This window comes from Formica exsecta, unplaced genomic scaffold (genome assembly GCF_003651465.1).
Source record: "Formica exsecta isolate Colony F162 unplaced genomic scaffold, ASM365146v1 scaffold120, whole genome shotgun sequence".
Classification (NCBI taxonomy): Eukaryota; Metazoa; Arthropoda; class Insecta; order Hymenoptera; family Formicidae; genus Formica; species Formica exsecta.
In genome coordinates this window covers 3,638,140-3,656,365 of record NW_021848537.1, presented here as the reverse complement: position 1 = coordinate 3,656,365, position 18,226 = coordinate 3,638,140, and the positions used below count along the sequence as shown (strand labels likewise).

The 18,226-nt window shown below is 36.9% G+C and overlaps 1 protein-coding gene across 2 annotated transcripts in view; it reads right to left on the bottom strand.

The window, feature by feature from the left end:
• The window catches only part of LOC115242320 (neuroligin-4, Y-linked), a 126,554-nt gene that overhangs the window by 11,970 nt on the left and 96,358 nt on the right, over positions 1–18,226 (bottom strand). For both annotated transcript variants that reach the window (XM_029818537.1, XM_029818547.1), the window contains exons 2-3: positions 6,666–6,824; positions 1,827–2,024 (exon numbers count right to left, since the gene is read on the bottom strand). In XM_029818537.1, coding sequence (XP_029674397.1) covers positions 1,827–2,024; positions 6,666–6,824 — 357 coding nt within the window. The remainder of the gene's footprint in view (positions 1–1,826; positions 2,025–6,665; positions 6,825–18,226) is intronic.

Genomic DNA, 18,226 nt, shown 5'->3' with positions numbered 1-18,226 from the left:
TATAATTATTATTCAACTTTTGCGCGCAAGCAAGTTTTAAAATTCTATCGGTATCTAAGAAATTGCAGAGAGAATACTCGCAATATTTGAGTATACGAACATGTAATGCGGAACAGCTTTAGTAAACTAGAAGCGACAAGCGATATTCTTCCACGCGTAATCCCAATTTGGTCGGTCGGTCTAAATCTGAATATTCAACGTAAAATGTGTCTTCTAGAGCGATCTTAACGACCCGATACATGTCGATATCCTATTGGATCTCATTCATTTAGCTATAGAGATATCGGAGTAAACTCTGAATATCCTGAGGGACAGCGTTCTCGACGTATTTCCGACATTACGGAATCAAGATGGCCTCGTTCTTCCGATATCCGTCGTCGTCAAGAGGACGACACCGAACGATAAGACGGTGTCGAAGCTCGCGACATTAAAGGACTATTAAAGGATTATCGCCGGCTCAAATTCCGTCGCGTTACTTGGATTTAATGGCAGTCCTCCATAATACCCGAGGATTAATTAATTCCTTCGAGGGAACAGGATTTCAGGAGCCAAAGCGTCCGACGAATTAAAGGTGCAGGATCAAAGGAAACAAGGTATCAAGGAGAACATTGAAATCTAAAAGAAAAAACCGGATCCACAAAGAACCAAGAAACTTGGAGATTCAAGATGCAGGATCCAGTAATCGAGAAATCGAAAAATCTGAATTTAAAGAAGCCAAGATTCAAAGACTCAAGCGTATAAGGTATTCAAGGAGAATAGCAAAGAGAACGTAAAACAAAGAAATTGAAAACTTAACATCTGAAAAAATCGGAATCTAAGATGTAAGATTATATAGAAATTAAAAGTGGGAATTAAAAGAAAAATTCCAAGAATAAATTATCCTTCTAATTTAATTATACATACTTATTATAGATATATATGAGAGAACTTAAATCTTATTATTCTGTATTATTTATCGCGCTGTACCGCGGTCAGTTTTTGCGCGAAAATAGGATAACGAGCGAGAAGAGAAGAGGTGCGATATAATTTTTTGGTCGGAAATCGCTCGCCATTATTCTTCGTCGTATTCTTCGACGAGTCACACGGTCCTGCTTTTATCAGCGCGAGGCGACAAAAAACAAAGTGTCACAATCTGTTTCGGAACCGCAGAGCTTATCGCCGGGACCTTCTGGATGATAATTCACTACAGCTGCGAGTTGTCAATGGTGGTCGGGCCAGCTGATTCCCTCGTAATTTATGGCGTCTGGTAAACCAGCCCATTATTCCTAGCTCCTCCGTATCATTGTCTCGTGCGGCTTCTCGCTCTTCGACCTGTGCCCCTTCTCCCTTCTCTCCGCCCCTACCCGTTTCACCCCGTTGTTTCTGCGTGACGTTATCTGTTTCCATGTCGTGACGCGACAAGAGGAACAATTCTCCATGACTTGATCCAAGACAATAAACAGTTGCTAGGATTACTTCTCTAGAAGCATCCAAGAAGATATATTTTGGCTCCTGAATAAAATTATGCAATATTTTTCATGTATAATAGACATGTAAAATGTCTTGGACCAATCGCATTTTTTTATGGATTAACGTCGGTCGAAGTTTCGAGTCTTAATTTTTTCTTATTGAAAAAAGACATAATTATTATAATTTATCTAATGAATTGAAAAATTTTTAATCTGCTTATTAAAATTTTCTTATTATAATAAGAATTGTTTAATGTAGATTGCGCTTTATATATATTTTTTTAAATAATTATCTAAAGAGAAAGAAGTAAAAGTTTTCGCGTTGAATACAAATTTTATAATACACATTACGAGTTGGAGGAAGAAGGGGTGACTCACCATCGGGTACCGCGTGGCTGGTCATCAGGAAGTTAACGCAGGCGGCTCCGGTGCCGTGTCCCACTAGCGTGACATTTTTCGGATCGCCGCCGAAATAAGCGATGTTCTCCTGCACCCAGTGTAACGCCGCTATCTGGTCCATCAGGCCGTAATTCGCCGGCGAGCGTAAGTGCGAGTCTGTGTTGGCGTTTAGAAAGCCTGCAATCAAAACAAGCCCCGCTTATATGGTTAGCGCGCGACGGTCCATTATCGCCGCGGTTACGGCTAGTATAACATCACCGTGATCGTGCCGGAATTACTACCGATAGTGCTAATTCCGATCGTTCCCTGTCGCGGACCATCGGGCGACAGGCGAAATAAATCGTTAGATACGACGAAACGTAGGATAATTATAATGCTTATTATACTTGAGTCTAATTAATCGCTTTAATGATATGTATACACAATTACATCAATTCTTTATTAATTGCGTAAAAATGTCTTTTCAAATGTTAGAAATATGTTTTTACCACTAATGTATGATTACCAAGATTCTTTTTTATTTTTCTCTGATGAAAAAAATTTTTACATATCTTTGAAAGGGACGACCGTCTTATTCGACAGCATAAAACTTAATTTACGTAATTATTCATTCTGCTCGAGTGGGGAAGTTGTGATTTTTGTGCGATATCCATTCGCAGGACTGTCCGAATTATTTGAGCTAGATTTTGTACTGTCCGACCACCGGACGCGTGTGTATGTGTGCTGTGTGTCGCACCCCCTTCTGCGTGAAGGGATTAAATGGCTGGGGAGAGGATGTAGAGATTGGCCCGTCTGGGGCGAGCGAGCGGTATGATTTAGTGTTCAGACACGTATCACGTCCTACTTTGCGTATCGTTTCGCCGAACGAGAGATATCGCTATCAATTGGCGGAGTCGAGGCGATATTTATGACGGCCGGATGGCGCCAGTGGCAACAGTCTTACCCGGCTTGTCGGCCACGGCATTGTCACGATACACAAATCGTTCGACTTTGCCCTCGTCGAAATACACATTCGTCAACGGACCGACTTTATTCGTTCCCTTCCGCTTCCGCCGAATAAATCTAGATTCGTAAATCTGCCAGATGTCCAAGATTTGCTCATGTTTATTGCTGTATTTATTTTGTCGGGATAATACTATCGCAAAAACAAACAAATGCGAAAGAAATTATGTTGGCACGATCTTCGGATAAGGAGCTAATGCCAACCAAGTATTTTTAATCAACGATTGTGACTGTTTTCAATTATAGGATGAGTTCTGTTAATGGCAAATTGTTCTACTATTTTTTTTCTGACATTTCCATATAAGAATTGTCAAGATTAACAAGAAAAAAAAAAATAGGAAACTTTTCGCGAATAATTATCCGTCAAGCAATTTCCTAATTGCATTTCGCAAAACTGGGAATTATCAGCAGTGTCAGCTATCCATGTAGTCAATTATAGTTCCAGTCTCTCTCTTTTAATATAGATAGAGAGGAGGAAATTAGATTAGCGTTAATTGAGTCGGGTCGACCCTTTTGAAGGGAAGATGGTTTCCGCCTTTTCCTTTCTTTCATTCGACCGGAATTAGATCGCGAGCACGATGATTGTTGCAACTGGCAAGTTCGGACGTGATATTTTCAGTAGTAAGACTCGCCGTTCGGTCCGGCGGTGTTTGCCTCGCGAAGCCCCGCGCCATTAAATTATCTGTCATATTTACCCGCCGACATACGTGAGGGTTGTTCTTCGAGGCAGCTAAGAGGATCATTTCTATTACAAGCCGCGCCACCGTGTATATATATAATATATATACTTGCCGGCGCACATTAACTTTAGGGCACTCGGTGCCTTAACAAGGGAGGCGTTACTGTCGTCAGGATCTAGGTCAACGATGTTGCGCCGACTGTTTTCCGCTGGCCTTGCCAAATCGATAATTTGGAAAGCCGTGTTGAGTGGAAAAACGCCCAGTCTTCTCCTTTCTAAAGCCCTTACGGGATTAGATAAGTTCGTATAAATCCTTACAGGATTAGATAGTATCAGACGGCTCTCGTAGATTGTTTAATAAATACCCGCCTGATCAAATTTCTGTGCAGGAAGATATTCGTCTTTTTTCTCAGTATCTTGAGATTTTGCAAGCTTGCTTTCTCTAATAGAAAATTTTATATAGAATCGTTGTATTATTTTCAGAATCTTTATGAGAAAAATGTTTGCATTGTTGGTGCAATCTTTTTAATAAAAAATTTCTCTTGTCAATAAAAAAACTTGATTAAATTGTTTTATGGAATACTCGCTTCTTTTCGTAAATTTTTTAAACTTTCTATTCAAAAATTAAATTATTGTTATAATTATTTTCATAAAAGTTTATCTCTCTATTTTTTCTCTTTTAACTGAAATTTTTATAGATCGAGTTCTCTTGCAGTGTGATTATTGTATTCGCTTTCTTTTTGTACAATAAAATGGAAGTAAATACATTTCTCTTTATACAAGAAAATTCGTATGTAATTGGATGTTTCCATTATTGACATCATCTGATCTTCGTTATATTGCGTGGACGGTGCGATGTGTTCATATCTTCGCCAAATGTTTCCTTGGATTTTTGGAACATTGGATTCCTGCAGGATTAAATTCTTTCGAGACTTTGATGCAATACGACGTTTGCATCTCTTCCCATACGACGTTACAATCTCTTTTCCGTCTTACGAGACGTTTTCTCGTCTCGCCTTCCAGTCTCCGGACTGCCATGTCTGATCTGATCCAATAACGATCCTTCGTGCTTTACGTCAAAATGGTGGAAGGGGGAGAGAAGGGAGAAAAAAAGCGTACAAAGCTTTTTCGTCCGCGCGTTTACACGCACAGAAAGAGGTACGAACGTGAAAGCAGAATAGAAATAAAGCACCGGTCATGTCCCATTTGATATTCAACCTCCGGCGTATCTGTCGCATCGCGCTTCCGCGTCTCCTATTCTTCTCGTTACAATGGAACTGCTGAACGCTATTCGTTGATTTAAATTTTCCGGTACACGCTGGTATACACGCGCGAATGAGGGGCGTCAGAAAGGGGGGGGGGGAAAGGAGTGGTGAGGACGGTGGTTGATATCGCCGGTCGGTGCGGCGCTCACAAAGCGTCGCATCATTTTTCCGAAACGAAGGAAAATAGGGGGAGGGGGAGTAAAAACGCGAGAGCGCGAGACAGCGAAGGGGGAAAAAAAATTGCGGTTGCCGCGCGGAGTGAAATTTCCTGCGCGTCGCCATTTTATCCAGTTACTCTCTGTTGTGTTTTTTTTTCCTCACGACTCTTTTTGTTTTTCAGCCCGCCCGTTACCAAATTCCCGAATTTGAATTTATTGTCCGCTGTCATCTCACGTGCCATCTTTTAGGTTCGATGAGAAAAGTTTCCTTCGTGCGCTCTTTCACATTCGCTCTTCTATATTAATTGTTTGATTAAGTAGCGCGCATATAAAGTTTAATCTAATTTAATTTAATCTAATCTAATCTTGCAAATAATTTTATTATAATAATAACTCGATTATATAATCTGATTTTAATAATCTTCTTTAACCTAGACGCGAAATTCTTTAATTTGGTTTGATCTTTTTATCTATGGTTTTTATCTTTTTTTTTTTGGTTATATTCTTGAATGAGAGGATATTAAAACACCCAGTATGGGATGAGGATGATAGACGAGATCAGGGATTGCCGTCGCATCGAAGAGTAGAATGAAAGAGAGAAAGAGAGAGGAAGCGGGTGGAGTCAAGAATTTAGTTTGGTGAAACGGAAGACCTGGCCGTAATGAGTTTCCTATTAGATTTGGTTGCTTGGGTTGCCAGGCAACAAGCCGGGTCGCACCGGAACTTGCAATCCCCGTGGCGTTCGCGGCCAAAACTTATCGCCACTCGCTCCTAAGCTTTTTCCACGGCTTCTTATTCTCGTGGACGAGCGTCGTACGTCAAACGTCACGTAGTAACAAGTCGGGTCTAATGGCATCTCGCGCGGTCTCGAGCGAGGTGAGACGGGTATTTTGAATCAATCAACCAGGTTTCAAGGATCGGTTGCACTAATACCGACTCTGCCTAGCTCATCCCTTTTGCGATCATGGCCTTCTAGTCTGGATGTTGCCTCTGGATAGAGCAGGAAAATTGGGTAAACATACTTGGGGGTAAGTGACGTCAGTGCAACCGGCCCTAAATAGCTAATGAGCTACGGTTGACTGGCTCGTTTCAGACCTCAACTGCTGGGAGCCAGTGTTTCACACCATTAAGCGAGCAACTAACATATGTGATTTATCTGAGTTTCGAACTGTTCGCGAAAGTTATATCTGACTTGACAAACGAGGTTAATCATTGATGTATTTAACGTAGAAGAGAGGTAGAGAAATTAAAAAATAAAAGATTGGAAACCTGCAAATAAATTGGAAATTCGGAGCAAATTTTTTAAAAGAATTATAATTTCGAGAATCTCTTTTACTCCTCTTTTCTCCATGTTTTTTTTGTATCTGTATTCGGGAGTAAAATAATTGAAATAATTGAAATATATGGAATTTGAAATTCTGTAAAGAGAAAACAAGAAATGTAGTAATCAAAGAATCTCTCAAATTAATACCAAAAAATTTGCATAATTTTTTAGGAATTAAAAGAGACAGAGTGTTGTCAAAAATTTAAAAATAGAAGACGGTTTTCAACTCCAAAAATGTACTCCAAAGCTTTTCGAAATACGAGGATTTTCCTGGACTTATAGATTTAAAAAAACAGAAGGTTTCTCTCGGAAATCCGGGATTCCGGAACTGGGAGGAAGATCTAGGCGTCGACCGCGAATCGGGAACGAAAGAAATCTGTCATGACTTACCCAGGATGCCGAGTCTGTAGTTGATGGTGACGACGACGACGCCTCCATAGCTCGCCAGGACGCTGCCGTCGTAAGGATTTCCGCTGCTCCATTCGTAGCTCTCGCCATGCACGAACACAATCACGGGATATCTTCTGCCGCCGCCGTCCCTCGCGCCGGCTGTAATCAATAAAATTATCCTGTGATCGATCGAAACTTTTGACATTTGATAGTTCGCATCGCGCATCCTTAAAGGGTCATTTTTCAGTCTCCTGAGCTTCTAAGGAAGTTTTGACAGTTCGATAAAGAATTACGGTATGTGTGTCCTGAGAAGACAAAAACTGCACCGACTAGTTATTGAATGGTTACATTCTTTAAGATAATGAATTATTAAGGATCACGCTTATCGTTAGTAGTTAAGAGAGAATGTGTCTAAAAAATTTGCATGGCACAAGATTAGAATCTCATTCCACTTCTTCAACAATAAGCAAATATATGTAGAATAAAATTATTAATAAACCAATTAATCGAAGCAACATGATATAAATTAGATAACAGAAAGAGAGAGAATGCTATTCAAAAATAAATAAAAATTAGATACATATATTTAATTTGTTATTGTTGTGATGTGATAATTACATAAGAAAAAGGATCCTTTCGAAACTTACATTTGAGTTATGTTCAAGTTACGAACAAGTATGCGTGTCGGGCAACGTGTCGCCTATCGCTCTTGGGGTAATTAAAACAAGCGGCGGTGGCTCGCACACACGAAAGGGGTGCGTCAATCTGATTTAACATGGTAATGCCGGAAGGGTGAACACGCGAGGGTGATCGCTGCGGCCAGACCCGGTACCGGCTATAATTCAACAAATCACGCGTCACCATCCTCGCGATAACAGCCCGCATCACGATCATCCTGTTGCCTTCTGCAGCCTTCAACCCTTCCCTGAACCCTCGTGAAATGCGACGACTGTACGACGAGTCTCATCAATCAGTTTACAGCTAATCCCTGCCAGATTTTTCGCAGAATTGCGGTTATTCGTTATTTTTCTGAATTTATCACAATTAGTAAGAATCAAATAGTTTTTTATATTAAAGATAAAATACTTAGAAAGCTTTTTTATTCATTAAATTAAGCTGGTAAAGATTAAGTTATACTAAACTTTATTTCAATTATATTAATATTAATATTAATTTTTTTTTAGAATTCTTTAAAAAAATATATAATTTAAATTAATAACGCAGAAAAAGTTTTTCTAATAATGTGTAAAAAATTAATTTTGCGCTCCAGATTAATTTGGCATTTGCTTCTGCAAGAATAAACGCGTCGCGGAAAATAAATGGCACCAATGCGATTAGGGGAGTAAACGGTCGCTTGATTGCCCGGTCATGTTAATTAAGTGACCGTCCAGAACGATGACGATTCGGCGGCAAAATCAATTAATGGACCGCAACCGCGCAGGCTAATTATTATTTTCATTATCGTCCTTGTAGCTTCCTCATGTGCTTCCTAATTGGCGACTCCGCCGATTGCCCGAAAATCCCCGGACACATGTTGTTCGCTAAAACCTGTTTCATACGATTAGAAACTCGCGGGAGAATTCTATTGGTAATTGTGCGTACATCCTGTAATAACGAAAGCGCTAAAACTTTCTTTCCGTCATTCTTTTTCAATTTCTTAATGCATTGGAATAACCTTTTTATTTGACTAGAATATTACAAAGTGCGCACCATTTATTTTCTTAATCATATATTATTTAATATAAACTGCAATTAAAAAATTGCAAATATCTAAAAAAAGAAATGTCTTTTTGAAATAATTTGCTATTTGGATTGAAATATGCAGTAGAACACGATCGCAGGATCGAGTAATTAAAGTAACGAAAGGCCCTGTGATAAATCAATCGTTCAATAAATAATTAATTTATAATTTTAAAAGAGAGTATATAATATTTTATATAGATATATTTTATAAAGTATTTTGGGGGAAGGCAACGAGAATTAATAATAACACAGTGTTCAGCCTTGGCAGTCTATATAACGTGCTATTGTTTACATTCCACGGCATTGTTGTCATCCGCATAGCGACACTCGAGTAATAATATAGTAGTACGGTCTTTATCAAACTACATATTTTGCGCGATTATTTATTACTGCAAGAAAAAATCAAAGCATCAGAAATAATATATATATATATAATTATAAATAATTGTTTTATAAAAATTATTATTTTTTGTAAAATTATAAGAACAAGAAATCTTGTTTATATAATAAAACATACATATTATATTTAAAATTATAAAAGATTATACATGTATAATTTTTGTGCACAGATCTTCAAGAATTTCTTTAAAAGTGCGAAAGAAAACTTGATAATTCGCAACTTTAATTTGAAAAGTAGATACGAGAATCTCGAATGTACAATATTCGAGAATGTAAATATTGGAATCCGATATAGAAAATCTATAAAGAAAAAAACCATTTTCCGATATCAAAAATTTCCGGAAATTCGGAATTCAGAGTGTACCAAAGGATTTCGCAATTGTACAGCATTGTTTTTTGCAAGAGAAAAAGAGAGAGAGAGAGAGTTAGAATCTCATTTCCCATAGAAGAGAAAATATCGCGACTTCAACTCATCTCGCGGCCGCGATACATTATTTCGGCCGTGAATAAATTTACAAGCGCCCTGTCAATATTTGATGCGATCCGCAAACAATTTGCCGGGATGCCTCTAACGGACTTTACATATTCATAAAGCGGTGCTCCGTAGTTTGATATCGTTGGATGGTAAACGAGAAGTACCTGCGTTCCCGTTAGATCGCTTTATTTTACAAACTCGATATTGCATCCGCCTTCTTAGGAACCCTTCCTTTAATCCTTACAAACCCCCCGGCTGGCAAATGCCGCTAGCTAGGGGAAAACAGATTGTGCATTCATCATGCATGAATCAAAACTTTATCTTCCACAAGCTGAGATCCAGATTGACTTTACGCTATCAAAATTCAATTTCAGCACTCTCTCATTGCCACACGATATTCGATATCCTAAATCGAAAAAATTCTCGAGGAAATACTCGTTAAATTCAAATATAACCGCAGTTTTTTGCCAATTAAATGTCAAGAGATTAAATAAATATTGTTAAATTTCGTTGAATTGAAATTGAAACTTTTATTACCACAATATTTGATATCCTATACTGAAAGGATTCTAGAAAGAGAGAACAAAAAAAAAGAGAAAAAAGTAAAATTTTTATTATATAATCTTTCATTAAATTTTTAGATAAATTATTTCTTTAGAAATAAAGCGATATATTAAATATATATAAATATAAAAATATATTAAATATACTCGCGTTTTCCACAGGAAATTTCAAATTTTATGTTACCAGAATTGAGTTAGAGCTTTCATCCACACAATATTTATTAGTCTGAAAAATATTATTCTAAAATTTATATATAATTTTTCTACATTTAATCCTCTCTCTCAGAAAATATTTTGTTTTTTCAAATTATTGCGCAAAAAGGAAAGAAATAAAAACAAGCGTAAGTAAAAAGAGAAATAGAAAATGGCTAAACTGAAAGAAAAGTGGGCAGCAGGTTTAACATCAGGATAAAGTAGCACAATGATGCGCGGCGGCATTGCTGGGGTGCGACTGCAATGCAGCACACTTTATCGCGTCGTCCTGCGAGCTATACAGTGACACAGGCAGGATTACGGCGTACAGATAAGGATGACGACGGTGCGGTTATCACGGCTGCATTCATTGCTTGTATTCACAGCGGAATCGCCGCGGTAAAAGCTTGCATATAGTCCGGGAGCGACGTATATAACGGATACACTCGTCTTATTAGGGATGTCCTGACAACTGCGCCATACGTCTACTCAGGACAACGACGTTTACTACCCTCGTAAATCTTATCATTATCGTCCCCTCTTTCGATTTCCTCGCGGGATAATTGTTCGCTTCAAACAAGGAAGACGCAACAAGTGATGCAAGATTAATCGAAAAGTTGAAGGGGTGGGTGTATCTAAAAATGATTAAAATATCCATTTTTTTTTTAATTTTTCGGAAGAGAAATAGATAATTTGAAACGCTATCTTCATGTAAAAATCATGTTTTTCAATCTTTTTTTTTCTAGTTTGTTTTAAATATATTCAATTTAAGTTTCAGAAATTACAATTTTTAAGAAATTTCGGATTTTCTTTCTAGAGAGATTATCAAATATCATCCGCAAATCCCGGACATTTGATTTGAGGATTCACGAATTCGACGAACATAAACGCAATTCTTGTATCACACTTGTCCCGGCTCTCAATCGAGGTCCTTCACGATAAATTCTCCTCAATATCGGCTTAACCGTCTACTTGATTCTGTCGATATCATTTTCCGAATCGGCGCGTACGGTAGGTTTAAAGCCGGTGAAAGAAAAAAGAACAATATCCTTTTGCAGTTTTCGCATTTCATTACTCGTGATTTTCGCGGCAAACATTTTTATTCAAACTAAGATCAAGTTACATCACAAAAATACCATTAAATTGTGATGTTGCATCATTATTATTTTCTTCAGTCGAAAAATTCGAGATGTAAAAGTTGTAGAAAAGAAGAATCAATAACGCTCGACGATAAAATGAACATGACGGACGGCTGTCGTTATTTTTATATATTCGATGCTATCTCGCGTCTCTCTTAATAAAAAACGTTAAAAAAAGAAGTTAAAAAACAAACGGTCAAATATACATAGTCTTCTAGTCGTATATCTCTTCTTGTCTGCGCACAAACTTTCTTCGTATAATTTCAAATACACTTCATTCTCTTTTTCTGACATCGCCACCCTTTCTGACGTCTCTCTGACAAGGATATCACGACACTTAAATAGGTATAATACCGTGAAATTCTGCTTAGCGTGTTAACTATGTGTTCAGTTGTAAGTCCGACAACGAGGGGTGGTCTTCTTATCCGGCGAACAATCTCAAACTACTTTACGTACCCCTCACGTTATCCCTTTAGCCCGTGACAGAATGAGCGAATCTCCATTTGCGGAATCTGTCTCATAGATAGCCTGACAAAAGTGGGAAACGGGACGAGTGGCGGATCATTTAAGATTCTCGTGCTTTTCGGATTTTCAACCTTCATCTCGTTGCCCTGCGAACGCCGATAAGGGTCGCATAAATGAGCATGAATGAATTCCGCCGTCGGTCGAGATTTTTGCGTCGTGAAATTTCGCTAGTGGAAATACATAAAAAGCACCGCATATTTTTTTTTTTGTTCGTTCGTTCGTTTCGTTCGGACCCCTCGCGTAATCGGCCGCATTATGCGCGCCCTCGTCCCGAACAGTCGACGAATAATTTGGGCCGAACACGGCCCGAGAGAAGTTTCGTTATTATCGCGAAACGAGATTTTTCGAGTGCAACCGTCGAGATTTGTGTTTAAATAGTTATGGGAAAGAAGTTATGGAACGTGTATTTTAATGAAAGAATGGTTCAACGAGAAGCCAAAGAAGTCAAATCAAATACTCGACAAATTTAATTTTTCTTTCTGTTCTTGTATAAAAGTAAACTCATATGAAGTTTTGTGAAAGAGTAAGCTTTTACATATTTAATGCTAAAAATGCAGGCAAGAAAATTTTCATAAAATTCCAAAAAATTTTACGTCATCGAATTTTAATCTAAATCTTTTTATATATCACATCGTATTTCATGTCCCATATTAAAGTAGAATTATCATTAGAATTAAATTTGAAGCCACAGTATTTAATATTCTACGTTGTGAAAGATTTTCGATAAAAAATTTAAAAATTTTTTTCAATTCTCGCAAATCAAATATGTAGATGAATTCTGGTTTTTTTTCGAGCAATTTTAGGGGAACTTTATCTCTTTAAAATTACAAGGGGATTACAAGAAGATGTTTCCTGGCTCAGGCCAGGTCACGCGGCAACAGTTGCCGGAGGGAACAATCAATAGTCGGAGACAACTGCAATACGACGTGACGAGCTCTAGATCTGTCCGTAAATTTCCCAGGCAAATGTGGCGTAATGCTAGAAAATTGTCCCTTTTTTCTTTCTCTTAATTAAATTTAAGATAATTTATCATTGACTGCACGAGATTTATATGTATATACATTTTTATATTTAAAGCAATAAAGAATTTTATTGGAATTGGTTCGATATAAATGTAAATGCTAAAGTAAAAGTAATATAAAAAAATGACATCAAGTAATTTAATAGGCGACTCGAGACTATTTCGCGCATTAACAAACTCCTTTATTCGGAGCTAGCAAGAGCTTTCGTTAATCGTTATTAATGATATTTTACTAATTACCATCGCCGATATTAAAACGCCATTTCGATTTTCATTAAAAGCCCGTTTCCAATATTCCCGAGATACGAGAGACTTTGTTGAATTGCATCGATAAATTGCAATTTTATAATATTACATTTGCGTAACAAGATACGGAAAAATGACGAGCATAATTGCATGATAGAAAGTCGATGGAGATTTCCAGAACGAATTTTCGTCAAAGTGTAAAGAATTTTGCGTTTCAAGAGAATGAGATTGAAAGGAATAAAAGAATAAATTGAGAGAAAAATTAATAAGTTTAAAAAATTGTTTAAAACTTTAGATAATATACATTATATACTACAAAAAAATCGTTATAAATATTGTTAATATAATGGCTATTTTTATGGAAAGGTGTTTGAACCAATAAAAGGACATGACAGGAAGAGTTTGATTCCGGAGTTTGACAAAGTTTCAAATCCCGCTTCTCCTTCGTCGAGAAAAGAACTTTTTGTGTGATGATTTTTTAATACCTCGTGTCTCGGGCGCGCGCCAACGACAAATTTCAAGCGTAAAAAAAAGCGACGCGATTTTGCTGACGGTGTCTGTCTGCGACGATGGCACTTGATAGATGATAACAACCGATTCGTCTCTCGTCTACCAAAAGCCATTCACGGAGCGACGCAGCTGGGATGCGGGGACGGTAAACAGCCGTGACGTGCGTGCGGTTTTGGAACGCGAATATGAAAAAAAAAGGAAGAGAGTTGAGAAGGAAGAGGAGGGGAAAAAAAATAATTAATGAGAGCGGAGCTATTGTCGTGTATCGCTCCGGCTGATGATGGATCGCGATGGGGTTATCGGCACGAGTTCTCATCGCCTGTCCGAGCTCGATGATGACACGTTTATAAAGCGGATTTTCTGCGTGCCAACATCGTCCGTTTTCCCAAAAAAGACCATGCACGGTCTCTATCAAAAGTTGTCTATTTAAAAATAAAGTATTTTTAGTTATTAATAACGAGAGACAAGTGTAATGTAAAATATATATTTTATAAATATTACTGATAGTAAATAATAATAATAGTTATAAATATTAAATAAAAATAAGGGTAAAAATGTATTGTTTATACATATATGTATAGTAAAAATTAGTAAAATATATTTGATTTAAATATATTTTAGGAAAAAATAATTTTTCGATATTCTCATGATACTCAAGATATGTATGATTAAACAATAATACAGAATATATAAGTGCAAATATAATATTTCTAACTTAAATTTAAAAAGTTTTTAATTCTAGAGCAAAGAGAATGTAGAAAATCGATCAATTACTTCAAATTTTAAATAGGTTTTGTCGCCCAATTGAAAAAGCCGACAATTCGAGATAACAAAGACCTAATTTGAAATTAAAATTGAGATTCTAATTAGATGTGTTTTTGTGATTCTAATTTAAATTTAAAATAAAGGTTAACTCTCTAATTGAAACCTCTTTAATTGCGATAGTTTTCAACTTTAATCAACTTTAATTGAAATATTCTTAATTCCAATAATTGAACAAACAAATGTCTTTTTGAAAAGTGTCCCCCTTAACTCTAATAATTACCGAGAGAAAGATATATGCAGAATGAAAGAGCGCAGTCATTCTTGATGCAGGATGCTTCGTAATTCGCTCTTCTCGCTCAACATGTCGTTAATTTTGAACAAGTAAATGTTCGCAAATGTTCCCCGACTAACTTCGTCTAACTCACTATCGCGCACACTCAACTTTCTCTCTGCTGCTTTCTGTAAATCAACCATGTGAACATTTATAATTTTAAGATACATTGAATTAAAAAAAAAGTAAAATTAATTATTTTATTTATATTTATAAAGTACACGCGCTTAACATATCAGAGTTTGTTTGTTCAAATTACTGATTAATAAAAAATGACATTATTTCAATAGATATTTTGTTATCTAAAAGAGAAGCAATATTTTGTTTTCAGTATATTTTATTTGTAATATTCATTATACTTCTGCATAGCGTATCATTATGTTAATATATCATTTTTAGTATTTGCCATTTGACACAGAGAGGCACTTTGTTCAGTATGGTCTAAAGAGAGTGTCTAAAATATTACCGGCGCTATCGCTCGGTTATTTAAAAGAGGAGCGTACCGAAGTAATGAGTGGCGCTCTCGGCGATCTCATTATAAAATACGTGGCGGAAGCAGATGTTAGATAAATTTCTAATTTACTTATATTAACTTTACTGCGTCAGACAGTGACCTTTAATGGATTAATGCAGTGAGACTATGGCGTCGCGTTCATCCGACCAATCTAGCAGCTATAATAATCCAAAATACGCCGTTGGCAACTGCCAGATAAGGATAAGGCTTTATACTCAAGTTCATTCTCTAGGATTCAAGCTTCTCGCAAGACGTAGAAAATTTTTGAAATTTTTAGAAACTATGGTTATATACAATACAATTTTTTTTCTCGATATACATATTAATTATTTATCTTTTATTACTTTTTATTCAATTTATTATTAATTTATTCGTTTCCATTAAAAGTACGCATTTTTGTGCTGTGGTAAAATTGTAAAATGTAATAGTAAAAAAAGATGTAACGTTGATTACGAATAAATATTTTAATATTTGTCGGATCGTAACTAACGAATTATATATAAGCTGATTTTGATTTTATTTTCGTTCCCGATATGGATGAAGATTCTACTATCTCTCGAATCCTCTCACGAACCATGCAGAATTCCTATCTTCTACCATCACCTCCTATTGCTTTTCGTTGATCTCGGAATGAGTCCAGCATCCCGGCTGGTCCATACGTATAAAATTGATGGAAAAAAATTCCATCAGGGAAAAATATTTTACTGCTATTGCTTGAATTTCCGATCTGGCATCAGGAAGATATGGTGACCATAAATTCCGCCGTAGATAAAGAACCTCCCATCCTCTCACCCCTTTTGCATCGATATCGGAAATTACATTTCCATAGCCGATGAGTTTTTAGACTCTTAATTACCAATTAACTGCGCGAATGTTTATTGAAATCCCGCGCACGTTTATCTCGCGCCGGGCGGTTTTTATCGAAATTAATTTGGCTTATACGCGAATAAACATATAGGAGAAAAATACCCGGGATATTAATAAATATAAAAATATAACTGTGCAAGAGAGAGAATACATGTAATATTTTCTTGCAACAGCTTTCTAAAAATATTAAAATCATTATCAGAAAGAGTTTTATAAAAATTCTCGCATATATCGCGGAATCGTATAAAAGTATGTATATTTATTTATCTCCAATTGTATCCGTCTCAATGAAATAATTAAAATCAAATTTAATAAAATATAAAATTAAAAAATACTAAACTACTTTTTTAATAACTTGTTAATTGAAGTAAATAGATATTTATTTGAAAGTGCTATAATAATCAAGAATTATACATTTATACAAGCTTAATATTTATACAACCTGTCGCAAGATTGCTGATGATATGTGACTGTGGAGTAATTAATTTCATGGGCACACACGATAAGCGCATTTTCTGCCATGTGACATTAATATGCCGAGTATGCTAGTAGAGTGTGATATTTCAACGGCAGTTGCAATCCCAGCACCATCATGGTTCACTACGCGTCGCGGTCTCTTATTTTCGCGATACGACTGCCGAGCTAATGGCGTTCGTGTCAAAGGCGGCAACGGTAGAATTTTGGATGAAACGTCAATATTTAATGCCTTTCCTTCTTGCCATTCCGAGGATGCGAAAGATCAAGGCTACGGCGAGTGTCAAAAGTAGAAGTAGAGGAAAGGTTCTAAAGGGAAATACCGGATGTCAGAAGTCGAAGGCGTGAGGATTGAAAAGAGACCAAAGTTTACCGGGAACCCAAAAGGTTGCAATTTCTTGTACAAAGATCAAAAATTAAAAAGAAAATAATTTCATTTTAAATAAAATTAAAAATTTTAGAGACTCAGAGAGATTTTAAGAAACTTAAAAAAGGCTTTAATTTTATTCCACTAATTTATAGTAAAAATTTTGTCAAAAAGCTAGCAGTGTCTATTAAATTTCACGCTCTTTTATTAAATTCGACGAATGCACTTGAACCCGACGAAAGGTGACGATTTAAAAGTACTAAAACAAGCGACAAAGATTAGAAATAAAAATCCGTGTATTTCGGGAGAGACAAAGAGAGAGAGAGAAAAAGAGAGCGGAAGATAGTCCGCTACAAGGATGATGATGGGTACGCGTTTGCGCTTGGCAGGGTTGTAAATCAAGGCTTGGGGGGCGCGAAAAATCGCTCTAATTTATGGTCAAGTCAGCGACGAGCTTTCCTCCTTTCGTGCATAAGGCCTTTCTTTCTTTCGGCTCGGGTAGGTCCGCAGTCGGCGGCAGGCGCCTCGATAAATCGATCAACGGCCCCCCTCTTCTCCCCCTCTGCTCCCCGATAAAATTCTCCGGGCGTCTCTATAAATCTCCGGCCAGTCGATATTGCCGGAACATCGTAGCCACCCAAATGGATCAACTTACGTCGCCTACGTGCATGTACAGCGTCTTCGGGGTGGCTTGTCTATATGAAAGTCAAAGCACTTTTTCGTAAATCACAACCGTGAATAAAATCGTGCAGATATGTATAAAAATTTCTCAGAAACGCGCATTCAAAGTCTCTCCGTTGCTTTTATACCATATTATTATATATACACGTTCTTTTTATTTCTCCATATAATATTATTTTATTGTCTCATTCCCGTGCCGTTCTCTCTTCTTTCTCTCGTTTTTTCGATAAGTTTATTACACGAATAAATTTCGAACACACACATATAGATCCCCGAACGCAGTTTCTCCGCGAATTACATCGAAATTTAATTCCACCTCTTATCAATAGGGCAATAACAACGACGAGGGGATGGAGTTATCTGAGAGGTTTCGTACTCCTAAAAAAATTCCGATAAAATCGGATTTGTATTGAGCGAAAGAATGCCCAGCGTTAGGAATGTAAATTAACGCTTTAAAAGCGGCTCCTTGACGCGAAACAATATTCTCGGCACTCGACGGGCAAGGCGCGGGGTTGGGGGTTATTATAACCTCGGCTCACTCTTTGTTTCCTCGCGGGAGAGATGAATTTTAACCAACAACCCTTTCAATGTGGATGCAAAAAAATATACACACATAAAAAGTAATAATCTTTTATATATATATATATATGTAAGTACATGTAGCCAGTTTTGTTATCGGAAATGGATGCATCGCGTCGGACTAGGACACTTTGGGTTATCACCCTTAATATTTTGCCCTACTTTAATCT